At 54.1% G+C, this 12,277-nt stretch overlaps 4 protein-coding genes across 4 annotated transcripts; 3 read left to right on the plus strand and 1 right to left on the minus strand.

The window, feature by feature from the left end:
• Positions 1-771: 771 nt before the first annotated feature.
• Positions 772-1,374, plus strand: CGCA056_v003181 (uncharacterized protein; the record flags this gene model as incomplete). The annotated part of the gene is made up of 2 exons (XM_037318438.1): positions 772-822; positions 883-1,374. 2 exons carry the CDS (start codon positions 772-774, stop codon positions 1,372-1,374), a joined length of 543 nt encoding a protein of 180 aa, XP_037184051.1.
• Positions 1,375-2,873: 1,499 nt separating this feature from the next.
• PIRL (Pirin-like protein) lies at positions 2,874-3,858 on the plus strand (the record flags this gene model as incomplete). Its single annotated transcript, XM_037318439.1, has 2 exons — positions 2,874-3,000; positions 3,077-3,858. The coding sequence occupies 2 exons, from the start codon at positions 2,874-2,876 to the stop codon at positions 3,856-3,858; spliced, it is 909 nt and encodes a 302-aa protein (XP_037184050.1).
• A 659-nt stretch (positions 3,859-4,517) lies between these two features.
• Positions 4,518-6,773, plus strand: sec6 (Exocyst complex component sec6; the record flags this gene model as incomplete). Its single annotated transcript, XM_037318440.1, has 1 exon — positions 4,518-6,773. The coding sequence occupies one exon, from the start codon at positions 4,518-4,520 to the stop codon at positions 6,771-6,773; it is 2,256 nt and encodes a 751-aa protein (XP_037184049.1).
• Positions 6,774-7,643: 870 nt separating this feature from the next.
• On the minus strand, positions 7,644-11,641 carry CGCA056_v003184 (putative calcium-binding protein; the record flags this gene model as incomplete). Its single annotated transcript, XM_037318441.1, has 4 exons — positions 7,644-7,673; positions 7,730-11,311; positions 11,385-11,536; positions 11,617-11,641. The coding sequence occupies 4 exons, from the start codon at positions 11,639-11,641 to the stop codon at positions 7,644-7,646; spliced, it is 3,789 nt and encodes a 1,262-aa protein (XP_037184056.1).
• Between the last annotated feature and the right edge of the window lie 636 nt (positions 11,642-12,277).

A 12,277-nucleotide genomic window follows, 5' to 3' on the forward strand; every position in this document is an offset into this window, starting at 1 on the left:
CTTGAATCTCGAGGAGCAACCGTTCCTGATGGTGCAGCAGCAGGAGCACCATCTCCCGCTGGCATGCGGCCGTGTGGAGGGACGTGGAGATGCATGTCCTGAACCAGTGCATCCAATGTACCTCGCGGGTAGGGATACTTGGTCCAAGCCCCGCCACCAGTGGCATTCCTGCGCGTCTCGTTGGTTTTCCTTTCCCTCAGCCTTTGACATGGTCGTGACAAGACGTGGTGGTGGTGGATGAGAAGGAAAGCACATGCTAATCGCTCTCGCTCTAGCTCTTCCTAGTCTGCATCCTAACTTCTAAGGGGTTCAAGCAAGGCCAGCCCAGACATGCCTTGCTACTGACATGCAATGGTACTACCTGGGTAGATAAATACCTTACTTTACTTTTTCATTTCTGTCCATGCCCGTCTGTGGCGTCAACCTCGTCACCACCCATTGCATCCCGTCCCATCCCATCCCATCCCGTCCCGTCCATTACAGACAAGCTCGTCTTCTCGTTCCAGCTGTTCCCTCCCTTTTAGCTCTGCCTACTCCCTCCAACTCGCTTCCCTCTCCCCCTCCCATTACCCAAAACCTTCCGGCCGTCCTTTCCTTTTTCCAAACTTCTTGCTCAACATCTGCTCTACTCCGCTCTGCACTCTTGCTCTAGCAACCACCTGCTTACATCCACGACTCCCTGACTGTTGAGCCTCAATCGACTTCACCCCTATCTGGACACTTGCCCTGAACTACCGCTCTCACCATCAAACAGCCGCCTACATGTCCAAAATGGCCCAAGTCAACGGTGACCTCCCGGCTGTCAACTCAGCCACTGCTCAGGTAAGAAGCTTCGCAATTCACCCGAAGCTTTGTACTGTCGGCGCTGACCCAATGACACAGCATCTGCTGGACATTCCCGTGATTCACGACGGCGTTGTCGCCTTCAGGAACAACCCTCTCGGCAAGAAGTCGATCGCCATTGGTGACTCTGCCTACCAAACCTTTGCCGCCCCTCTCCTTCCCTATCTGGCCCGTCCCTGGGGCTACCTGCGCCCTTACGCGGAGAAGGCCGACGCTCTTGGCGACCAGACCCTGACCAAGGTCGAGGAGCGCGTCCCCGTCATCAAGAAGCCCACCGAGGAACTTTATGCCGGGGCCAAGGGCATCATCGCTTTGCCGATTCGTACCGGGTTCGAGGCCAAGGACCACGTCTTCAAGACGTATGCCCAGGAGAAGAAGAAGGTTGGTGGTGAGAACCTGGTGACTTACGGCAAGGCCATTGTCAGCACTACTCTCATCACTACTAGCGAAATCATCATCTGGGTTGGAGATGTCATGCACTACAAGAAGGAGGAGGCCAAGGACGTCGTGAACGAAAAGGTCAACAACTAAGCCTGTACCTGTACTGGCATTCGTACCGCCGGCTAGTTCCCTTCCCTCCACTTCATATACCCTTCTCATGCGACTCGAACTATCCTTGATTCTTGTATCGCAGTCATGATGGCGGACGCTTCAACGACATACAGCAAGGAACGGAATTTATACCTCGGATAAAGAGCTTTTATTTGTACTTGTCATGTTCTGCTCTCTTATGTCTGTTTCCCATGTTGGTGTACGAGATGGAAGGCTTGCCGCGCGTCACCCCAGTCCTGAGTTCGGGACCAACTGATTACGGAACCTCTCTCAACGTTGATGGGTTCCGTAGAAAATAGGGCGCTTCCCTCACTACGGAGTTTGAATGGATCCGTAATTGGTTGCAGGTGTGCGACGGGGGAGCGAGGCTTTGCCAGTGCTGGAGTTGTTCATGGAACGAGATGAGACCCAAAATTAATAGACGTGCGCGTTTCTCTTGACCCCCCTGCTCTCAGGAGCTCTGAAGATTTAACCATCAAACCTCTGTTGGCATGCCCGCACGTGCCGCGGTTCATGCCGCGTGTCCAGGCACGAGCCGGGTGATATCTGAGTCGCCGTCACGCCGGTTACAGAGGATTTTGACACTGATATGAGGATAACAGGGAGAGAGAGATGCGTAGAAAGGGGTAAGAAAGGAGAAACGACGCCTTAGTCAGTCACGGAAGTGCACTAAGACAACTGACAAGCACGAGCGCGATGCAATAATTTGACAGTGCTGCTTAAGCTCCCTGTTCTGTTGTCTTACGTCCACGTCCAGGCACGAGTGTACCCTGTGGTAAGGTAGGTAGGTACTATAGCTTGCTTTTAGCAACTCAATTTTGACGTGAGATCGGATCAATTACGAGCAGCAAGCAGCTGGAGGACGACCTGGGCGAGAGAGGGAAACTGGGGAGAATTGCCGCCTGCTGATTGGGCTAGGGTGGGTTTCTCCAAAACAATCTGTGACCTCAGGCACCCAGCTCGGTGCCTCCGGCCATCAACCTCATAGCGCCCGGCCACGACTGACTGTGTCAGCAAGTCCCATACTGATAATTGCTGATGTAAATTTGACTAAGCCTAGTCGCTGGCCAGAAGGTGGCGGAGACACCCTCACGATGCTAGGTAAGGTAACCTGCCTCAGGTGGAGAGAAAGCGAAAAGGGCGAAGAAATAGACCATGAAACAAAAAGGTGCATGTGTATGCCATTTGCCAATCGCGCTTCTAGAATATAGGAGTCTTGTTCATCTGTCCTCCGGTTGCCCAACGAGAACCATTCCAATTTTCTGCACAAATACCGCGCGTGCTTCTCGTCAATGAAGCCCTTCTCGATTTTTTTGTCCATCATCGTGGGAATCGCATCGATTGTTCTCTTCAGACAAGGCTTACGCAACATTGCACTCGTTACCACCGAGACTTTCTTCAATCTGACGTCTTCCGCATTCAGAAGAGGAAACCAGACCCCAAAGCCACATATAGACCATCACCTGTACGCGAGCGATATGTCCATTCCTCGTGCAATTCGCAAGGTCTTCCTGGCCGTTGAACAAGCAGAAGGTGCCGGGGCTCGTGTCCGCCGCTCTATCGGGACTCCCCAGCTACGAAATTTCTCTCCATTTTTGATGCTTGGTGAGTAAGGTTTCCGCAACATCTCGTCCCAAGGGGAGAAAACACGAGGAGAAAAAAACACATTGCTTATTGAAAGACCATTTCCGTATCTCCCCGGGGGCGGGCTTCCCCGACCACCCTCACAGAGGCCAGGAAACCATCACCTACCTGCTCCATGGCGGAGTCGACCACGAGGATTTTGCCGGCAACGAGGGCACCATTGAGACGGGCGACCTGCAATTCATGACAGCGGGTCGAGGCATAATGCATGCCGAGATGCCCAAACAGAACCCGGATGGCAGCGCCAATGTCGGCCTCCAGCTTTGGGTTGACCTGCCCAAGCATCTGAAGTCCTGCGAGCCGCGCTACCGCGACCTGCGCGCCAAAGAGATTCCCTCCGTCGACGTCGATGACGGTAAGGTCCACATCAAGATCATCTCCGGCCAGAGTCACGGCGTCGACTCGGTGCGCGATCTCGCCTACACGCCGGTCTGGATTCTGGACATCAACATCAAGCCTGGTGGCAAAGTCGCACAGCCTCTGCCCAAGGGTTGGAATGCCTTCGCGTACACGCTCGACGGACAGAGCATTTTCGGAACAGGAGCTCAGAAGCGTGTGGTCGACCAGTTCCACAATGTCGTGTTTGAGCTAGACGGGGAAGTGATCAATGTTGAGGTTGATGCGAGCGCAGAGAAGGACGCTCGCCTTGTGCTCATCGCTGGCACACCCCTTGATCAGGAGGTTGTTCAGTACGGACCATTTGTCCTCAGCTCTAAGGCCGAGGTTTACCAGGCCTTGATGGACTATCAGACTCATTCCAATGGTTTCGAGCGAGCCGAGGGCTGGCAGAGTGAGATTGGAAAGTCAATGATACAGTAACTAATCTTTCGGGTCCGTTTCCAGATTTGGCACTCGTGTTATGCAGTCACGCAATGCAGCGTATAGTCGGATGTTTCTCTGTCTAATAATGGTCAATTGGTTTCTAGACAATGTAAAATGATGATCTAGCAGATCGCAAGATAGATGCAAGACGAACATTCAGTAATACTTAATTGCATGATTAGTTGATTGAGGTCGACGACGACGAGAGTCCAGCTTCATGTGCACGGACCCTGATGCTTATTCCCTCCAGTCAGTCGGTACTCTGTACACCTTACCTTATGCAGGAAGCCCCTACGAACACTTATGTACTGCATAGTAGGGAGCGGAGTACCTGGAGCGTACTGACCCGGCCCACTTCCGCTGCGCAGCTACGTGCACTACCTAGGTACAAGGTAAGGTAGCTCTCGCTCTCTTCCCCCCTTCCTACCTTAGGTGGCATCCATGTATGTACACGAAACCCAAGCTGCGGCGCGCAATGCCATGATTCTCGTACCCTACCGTCACCACGAAACGATTATGGGAGCAGCATAAACCCCCGAGCCTCTTTCATCCGACTGCACGAACGATTGACTATCTGACCGATCGATTGACGACTATCAAGAGCCCCTATTGACCTGTCAACCTCAGTCAACAACTACCGACATAGTTCATTCACTATGGATGCGCCCGTGCCAAAGCTCGCCGAGCTCCTCCGTCATCCCGATGACCTCGACAAGATCGCCGGCCTGAAGCAGGAATTTTCCCGAAAGAAGGCTGCTGTCGACTCACAACTCCGTGGCGGCCTTCGCGAGCAGCTGGAGACGACACAGTCAGGCATGACTGGCCTCACGGACGGGCAGAAGACGGTCCAGCAGATCAAGGAGGAGATGATCAAGATCGACCGCCTGTGTTCAGAGTCGCAGAACATGATCAAGGATTTCGCCAGCATCAACTTGGTGTCTCAGGCACATCGCAATTTCGGCGCTGTCGAGGCGATGCGCAAGAATCTGGAGACTTTCAACGAGCGTCTAGAGATCGTCGAGCGAATGTTGAGCGAGGATGAGAGCGACAAGGAGAACATGCCGAACCTCTTGCCGATACACTACGAGCTGACACAGCTGAGGAATATTCGAGATGATGCCATGGAGCAAATTCAAAGAGCGGAGGACCCAAGTCTGGAGTCAACACTCGAGGACTACTTTCAGAGACTGGATACCATGATCGACTGGTTTGACGAGCATATCGGTATTCTAGCTCTGAACCTTATTAATTTGGTCGTTAATGACAATAATGGCCTGGTGGTACGTTTTGCTGTCGTGATTGAGGCGGAAGAGAAGAGCGATCAACGAGTGCTGGCACTGCAAGAAGCGTTAAGAGACCACAAGGAGATGGCGACAAGGTTCCAGAGTATAACCGACGGTGCAAAAAAGGTCCGAGGTTACAAGGACAAATTCACACAAGCCATCAAGATCAGTGTCGAAGGACAGTTCGCGGAGGCAAGAGGCGAATTCTTGGACGACCCTTCGGCACTTGATAAGATTCTCAAATGGTACTTCAACGACCTCAACGCCGTTAAAATGGGCATGGCCCCCTTGATGCCTAAGAAATGGAAGATTCTCAAGACCTATGGGGACATTTACCACCAAACAATGCACGACTTCTTGGTGGGAATGATCGATGACCAGGACTCTAGTTCTGCCAATACCTTGGAGATCATCAACTGGCCCGAAAAGTACTATAAAAAGATGAAGAAGCTGGGATTCAAGCAGGAGGACCTAGCGCCTCATGTCATCGACTCAAGAGAAACGGAACTGGTGCGCGACTTCCGCCAGCTCATCATCAAGTTCCTGGATGAATGGATCGAGCGAATATTCAATGCAGAGCTTAAGGACTTTGCCGAGCGCAATGTTGAAGGTTCTAACCTGGATCAGGATGAGTATGGCTACTTCCGAACCAAGAACCTCGTCGACATGTGGCGTATGCTGCGTGAGCAGATTGATGCTGCTGCCAACTCAAAGCGTATGGATGTCATTGAGGGAGTCATCGACGCCATGTTTCTGCGATTACGTGGCAGGCAGCAGTCGTGGCAGAAGATGCTCGACGAAGAGGCCATCAGGTACGAGACTGGGAAAATGCCTGAGCTCGAAGGATTCCAGCCACTTCAAGATTGGCTTGTGGCCACGGCAAACGACCAGATTGCCTGCGTTGACGACAATGAGGAAGAAGGCAGGCTAGCGTACCTGTCCAATTTCAAGCAAAAGTTTGAGCCCCTCGTATCGCCGGCGTACATGGAGCGCGCCGAGGGCGAAGTTGAGCTGCTACGGGATGGCTATGTGGATTTCAGCACGTGGTGCATCACCAAGTTTGCTCAGCTGATTTTCTCCGTCGACTTCAAGTTGGTCATGCCCGACTTCTTCACGCCCAAGTGGTACACAAGCACAGCCATGAAACAGATGGTGGTAACGTTTGAGGAATACGTCAACGACTATAGCCAAGTTCTGCACCACTCTCTTGTCGACATCTTCACAGAAATCTTCGCCGACGAGTTGCTCGTCCGCTACCTTACATCAGTTCGCAACAAAGGAGCCAAGTTTCGCCGCACCGATCCCTTCCAGGACAAGTTGTTCAACGACATTTCGACGGCATTCGAGTACTTTGGTGCCCTTCCTAATCCGGACGTCGGCAACTCCGTCAAGCAGACGTGGCGTGTTACCGAGTACTTTCTGCAACTGCTTACCGTCGAGAAGGACGCGCTCCCAGACACCTTTGAGGGCTTCAAGATGGCTTACTGGGATTTGCAGATGACGTGGGTGGAGGCAGCGCTGCGGTCGCGCGATGACTTCGAAAGGAGCATGCTCAACGCCGTCAAGGCACGAGCGGCACAGATTGATGTGGTCAGGGGTCCAGAGACAATCATGAGCAAGGTCAAGTGATCAAGCCATGCCGGTTGCACGTAGTACCATTGTCAGGCAGGCAGAGCTGCGCTGAGGCGGCCGAGCAGGCTGATGAAAAGAGCGAAAAGAGAGTGATACTGGGGATCCGGATCCTCGAGAGATGACGATGGAGCTGCTCAACGAGGGTTGGGTTAGACGATAATGAAAATCAAGACAACTGCTGCACTCGGCGAAGACGACGATCCAGAGTACGGCTGCTCGAGGTATTGGATGGGAAAATATGAGGTGGTTAGAAGATAACGTGCCTTTGCTTGCTGATGTATGGACACTTCGAAATGCTGCACACGGTCCCCTTTACAACGGCCAACATGGGACGAAAAATACGGCCTTCACAGGACCATAAGTGATTGTAGCGAAGCTGGGTTTCTCTGAGTAGTAACTCAGCACTGAACCAAAGCTGCTGGGCTCAGTAGACTGGGGAGACTCTCTGATCTCACATGTAACTTGGCCCGCCATACCTAGACACATGCATGCTCGAGCTACGAGCAGTTCACACGTGGAACCTACCAGTCTTCAATATTATTTGTTTTGAGTCCAGACTCATGATGACAACACGCAAGCTTAGTACAAAATCAAGAGGGCCGAGCGTTGTGAGCTTTGAGTCAACCATGCATATCCTACATACATACATATATATTAGGTGCCGAGGTCCGACGTGCTCCGATCGTGAGACGCGAGGGACGTGGCGGGATTGGAAGGTTAAGAACTGCCGAACACGAAGGTATCTCTTGTAGACCAAGTGAAAGGGAGGAGAAATATAATGCCTGCTGTTGTCGATTTAATGCCACTTTGCCTCCCATGAGGAAATCCAGTTGCGCTTTTTGTGCCCTCAACACTTCTAGATCAGGTTTATGATTGGCTGGCAAGGAAGTTGGCGGCCTGTTAGAGAATTAGCAGCCGAAAGTTTCAAACGAGTTTCTGTGACTATGACATACCCTCTCCAGGTTGTAATCATACTTCTCGAGTGCGAGAAGGGAATCTTCTCTTGAGTAGCCCATGCTCGTGAGGTTCTTCAAGATGGGGTCGTCATGCTCCCCATCTCTGGTCAAAGCACGGCCAGGTGTAGGTCGGGAGTCTGAAGTCGCAGGAGGGACTTCTGCACCCTTGTCTGCGTTGGCGGCACTGGGAGAGTCCAGGCTAGCAAAAATGGCATCCCAGTCCTGCGCATCCGGCACCGTCGCACTCTTCGTGCCCGCACCGTTAGTGCTGCCAGTGGCAGCATTAGGGGACACAGCGCCAAAGTCGTAACTACTTTCGTGCCCAAAAGCAGTGGATTCTGTCTTGACCTGGCTTGGAGGGGGGCTGCTGTCGAAGACAGGGTTGAAGTCATCGAGACCAGATCTGGAGATTGTCTGGAAGTCATCATCGGCAGAGCCTTCCTTGGCATCCTCGAGACCCTCGAAATCATCATCGAGGTCATCAAAGGAGGACTGCGGCTTGGGTGCGGCGGATGGTTGTCCAGCGGAGGCGGCAGGAGCAGTCGTCTCAACAGCTTCCGCTTCCGATGTCACCGGGGCCTCCGGGAGTGTAGACGTATCAACGGGGGCGGCTTGGGGCTCGGCAGACGATGCAGTGGGCGCGGAGCTTTCACCCGTGGGAGCAGGAGCAACAGCAGTAGCCGTCGGTGGAGGGGACGTGGCACCCTTAGGATCATCGACCTTTTTGGCTTGAGGAGATGCTGGTGCGAAGTCGTCGTCGAAACCGCCACGCTCGCTTGCACTATCAGATTCGTCCTCGTCGCGGTCAAGCTCAGAAATTGGAGGGAATTCAGAATCGAATGCCGAAAATGATTTGGCTCCGTCAGCACCAGGCTTGTCTGAGCTCTTATGCGCGTTTGTGAAGCTTGCAAAAGCATTGTCGAAGTCAGCCTTGGCCTTGTCCTGATCCATTGCGGCGAATGGGTCTGGGTTCGATGCGTCCACTGCACCGACTTCAGTTCCAGCTGTCGCGCCCTCGCCTGACGGCTGCGCACCACTTTGGCCCGCAGGCTCCTGTGGCTCAGCGTTGCTTGCGGTAGAAGTCGAGGCGGTGCTCTGTCCCGTTGTTGTAGGCTCGACGGGGAATGCTCCGGGCAATGAGGCCGCAGTGGGGGTGTCTCCAGACCCATCGGCACGAGAGGCAGGGGGTGACACGGCTCGAGAAGACGTAAGGGATTCGGAGGCCTCCGGAAACGGAAGGAAGCTCGAGCTAATCTGTCGTGATTCAGGCGGGGCGGGAGGTTCACTTGTGAGAGTAGCCTGGCGGCTGGCGATGGGTGATGTGGGGATAGGGGGATTTGAGTACGAGCCCAAGCTAGCAGTCGACGCCCCCGTGTGCTGGGGCTTGAATGATGGAGCAGGTGGTGGTGTGCTTGTCGATGTGGGAGGAGGGAATGCCGGGCCAAAGACATCGTCAAAAGACTTATCGCCGCTGAATGGCTTGGCTGGCGGCGGCGAGGTGAAGGTACCCATAATGTCAGTACTTCCTGTTCTACGGAAAAAGGGATTGTTTCCGCTCGCGGTCGAGGGCGCAGGGCTTGCGACTTGAGCAGACGTTGCCACTGGGGAGCTGGTGTTGATTTGTCGAGACAAGTCCTCGTTGCTCCTGGAAAGATCAGCGACTTCTGACTGAAGCTTGTCGCGCTCACCCTCGTTCGTAATCAGTTGTTTCTTGTTTATAGCGACGAGTCCTTTCTGCTGTCGAGCTTCAGATTTGAGCCTCTCAATCTGAGGCTTCAACTGGGCGATCTCAGCGTTGATGGCGCGGATCTTCTCCTTGAGATTGGCGTTCTCTTGCTGGTCAGCCTGGAATCCAGCCAAAACTTGCTGGTGCTGGTTCTGCAGGTCTCTGTAAGTCCCGTCCAGCGTCATACACTCGGCTTGGAGCTTCTTTGTTTCGTTTCTCGACGTGTTGAGCTGCACCTGCAACGCCTCCACGTCCTTTGCTTCTTTCTCGTACATTGTGCGAAGTTGAGCCAGCCGTTGCTCGAAATTCTTCTTCTGCGAATTGGCTTGGTTGAGATCATTCTGTGTGGAGGTACGCTGGCCCTGAACCTCCTGCATTTGCTTAGAAAGCGAGCCGACCTGATTTGACAGATTCGCCAATTCAGCAGTTTCATTCGTCAGCTTTTTGCTGACTTCAGGGTCACCATCGCCGAGAAGATCCTCAGCTGCGGACACAGCGGAGGGTTTGCCAGAATTCGAGTCTCCTGTAGGCTGCGCTGTGAGGCCGCGGCCAAAAGAAGAAGACGGCACAAAAGGCTTGAACTGGTTGCCGGTGGGAGAGGGCCGGATGGGGGAAGATGGGGCCAGAACTGCCGAACCAGACCCAAATGGGTCATTAGCTGTTGATCCGCCAGTTGAAAGGGCGACTTGAGCGGGTGCCGGAGCGGGCGGGGTGTCTAGGCCAAACAAGTCATCAAGGGCAGATTTCGGAGGAGCCGGGGCCGGGGCCGGGGCCGGGGCCGGGGCCGGCGCTGGGGCTGGTGGTTGGGGCTGGGCCTGAGGCGGCGCGTCAAATGGTGAGCCTGACGTTGTAGGTCGCGGCTGTGTTCGGAAGCTGGGAGGAATCAAGTTAGCAGGAAGCGCTGTTGGCAGAGCAGTCGAGCCATCTCGTCTGCTCCTTTGCTGGCGGATCAGATACATCGCGACTGCAAAAGTATCCCGGTTCAGTCGACCCTCTGAGTTGATGTCTGAGAGATCCCAGATCTGGGCCAGTGCATCCTCTGGGAGATTGGATTGGCTTAGAAAGGGGACGGCCTCTTCGCCGGTGATGAAGCCCTTTTGAGACTTGTCAAGGTCATTGTAAAGTGCGTCAAATCGGGCCTTGTCAGCCGAAGTGATCAGCCAGTCGCTTCCCGGAGTACCAGTCGTCTGGGCAGTAATCGGCGGGCGTCCAAGAGGACTGCCTGCGCGAAACTGGGCCGAACCACTCATTTGCCGGGGGATTGCAGATATTGGTCCGGTGCCCGTAGGCGACTGACGAGGCGCGGCAGGTCCACGACGGGTCGCAGCTTCGTAGAGGGCGGCGGGAAGAATATTGGGAAGACCTCTTAGCGCGCCGGTCTTCATAGACGTGAGCAAATGCATAGCAATTACAAATTCTGTCAGAACCAAGGCCCCGCGCTGCTCGGTATCGGCCAACTGCCAGATTCTACCCAAAACCTCGTTCGGCAGGCCCGACTTTTCAAATATAGATTTTGCCTGGTCACCGGGAAGCAGGTTGCCAGCTTGAAGCGGCTGGCGCTCGAACAAGCCGGCATACTGATTGACCTTCTCAGGGGTCAAAGGGGGGATTCGGATGGGGCCTCCTCCGGTGCCTTGCGCCTGAAGAGCAGCAGCAGCAGGGGGAGGAGTCGGAGATGCAAGAGGACCTGCGGGAGGGGGCAAGCCATCGAAGCGCGGCAGTGGTCCCTGCTGTAGGGCCAACTCTGGCGTCGGTTCTCTTCCAGCCTGGGCGTGACCAATGAGCCGCAGCACCAGACCGAAGCCGGCAGGAGTTAGGAAGCCTCGGTTTTCCTTGTCTGCGATCTGCCATATCTGTCGTATGTGTCGTTAGCCACTTGCGCTGGATTCGGGCAGTAGCGAGCAGCAAGTATCAATCGGCCCTCACCTCTCCCAGTATTCTCGAATCGAGTCTTGTCTTCTCGAAGAACTTCACTGCCGTCTCTCCGGTGACAACACCGACGCTGTCCGAGTCAGCCTGGCGAAAGAGTTGACCGTACAGGCGCTTCTCTTCGGCGTTGAGGTTTAAATTCGGCACAGCTGTGAGACAATTGTCGTCAGCATCTAGCTATCACTCATTGCCGCGCAACGCGCTGTCACCATCGAAAGAGTCCACTTACCCGCATCGACGCCGTCAGCAGACATGATGGCGGCGTGGAACTCCTGCCTCGGGGTGGTACTAGCAATCAAGACGGGCTGTTTCCAAGTGTATCTAGAGGTGGTGGAAGTTGTTCGTTGGTTCAATACGGCGGCCTCCGGGGGGCTGGGGTGAAAGAAGCGTGAGTCTGACGATCGGGAAACTGCAGGTTAGATTTCACGGCAAGTAAAGTGTTGCTATTGAAATGAATGGACGGCAGGATCATACCTTGTACACAGATGATGGCCCGGATAGCCCTTTAGTCCCAAAGGATCAGCCTTGGAAGGAGAGGAGGTGGCTTGTGTTGATGCTGTTCGTGGACTGTGGACTGTGGACTGTGGACTGTGGACTGTGGACTGTGGACTGTGGACTGTGGACTGGCTGGGGGTTTAGTTTGGTTCAAAGGTCGTCGGGCTGGTAACTGGCAGGCCGCGCCACCTGCCTTACCTAGGTGCCTACCTTACGGATACACAAACAAGTACGTACCCAGGCCAGGCGTATTCAGCCACCTGTGTGAAGGTATAATGAGCACACACATATGCCCCATAATAAAGCTCGGGCACTGCACGTCCTGTTGCAGCTCTGAGTCCAGTGTAAGGTAGGTAGGTAAGGTAGGTAGTTACCTACACTGGACACAGAAGCAC

The sequence above is a fragment of the Colletotrichum aenigma genome, assembly GCF_013390185.1.
Source record: "Colletotrichum aenigma strain Cg56 chromosome Unknown KSG_Cg56_contig02, whole genome shotgun sequence".
In the NCBI taxonomy this organism is placed as follows: domain Eukaryota; kingdom Fungi; phylum Ascomycota; class Sordariomycetes; order Glomerellales; family Glomerellaceae; genus Colletotrichum; species Colletotrichum aenigma.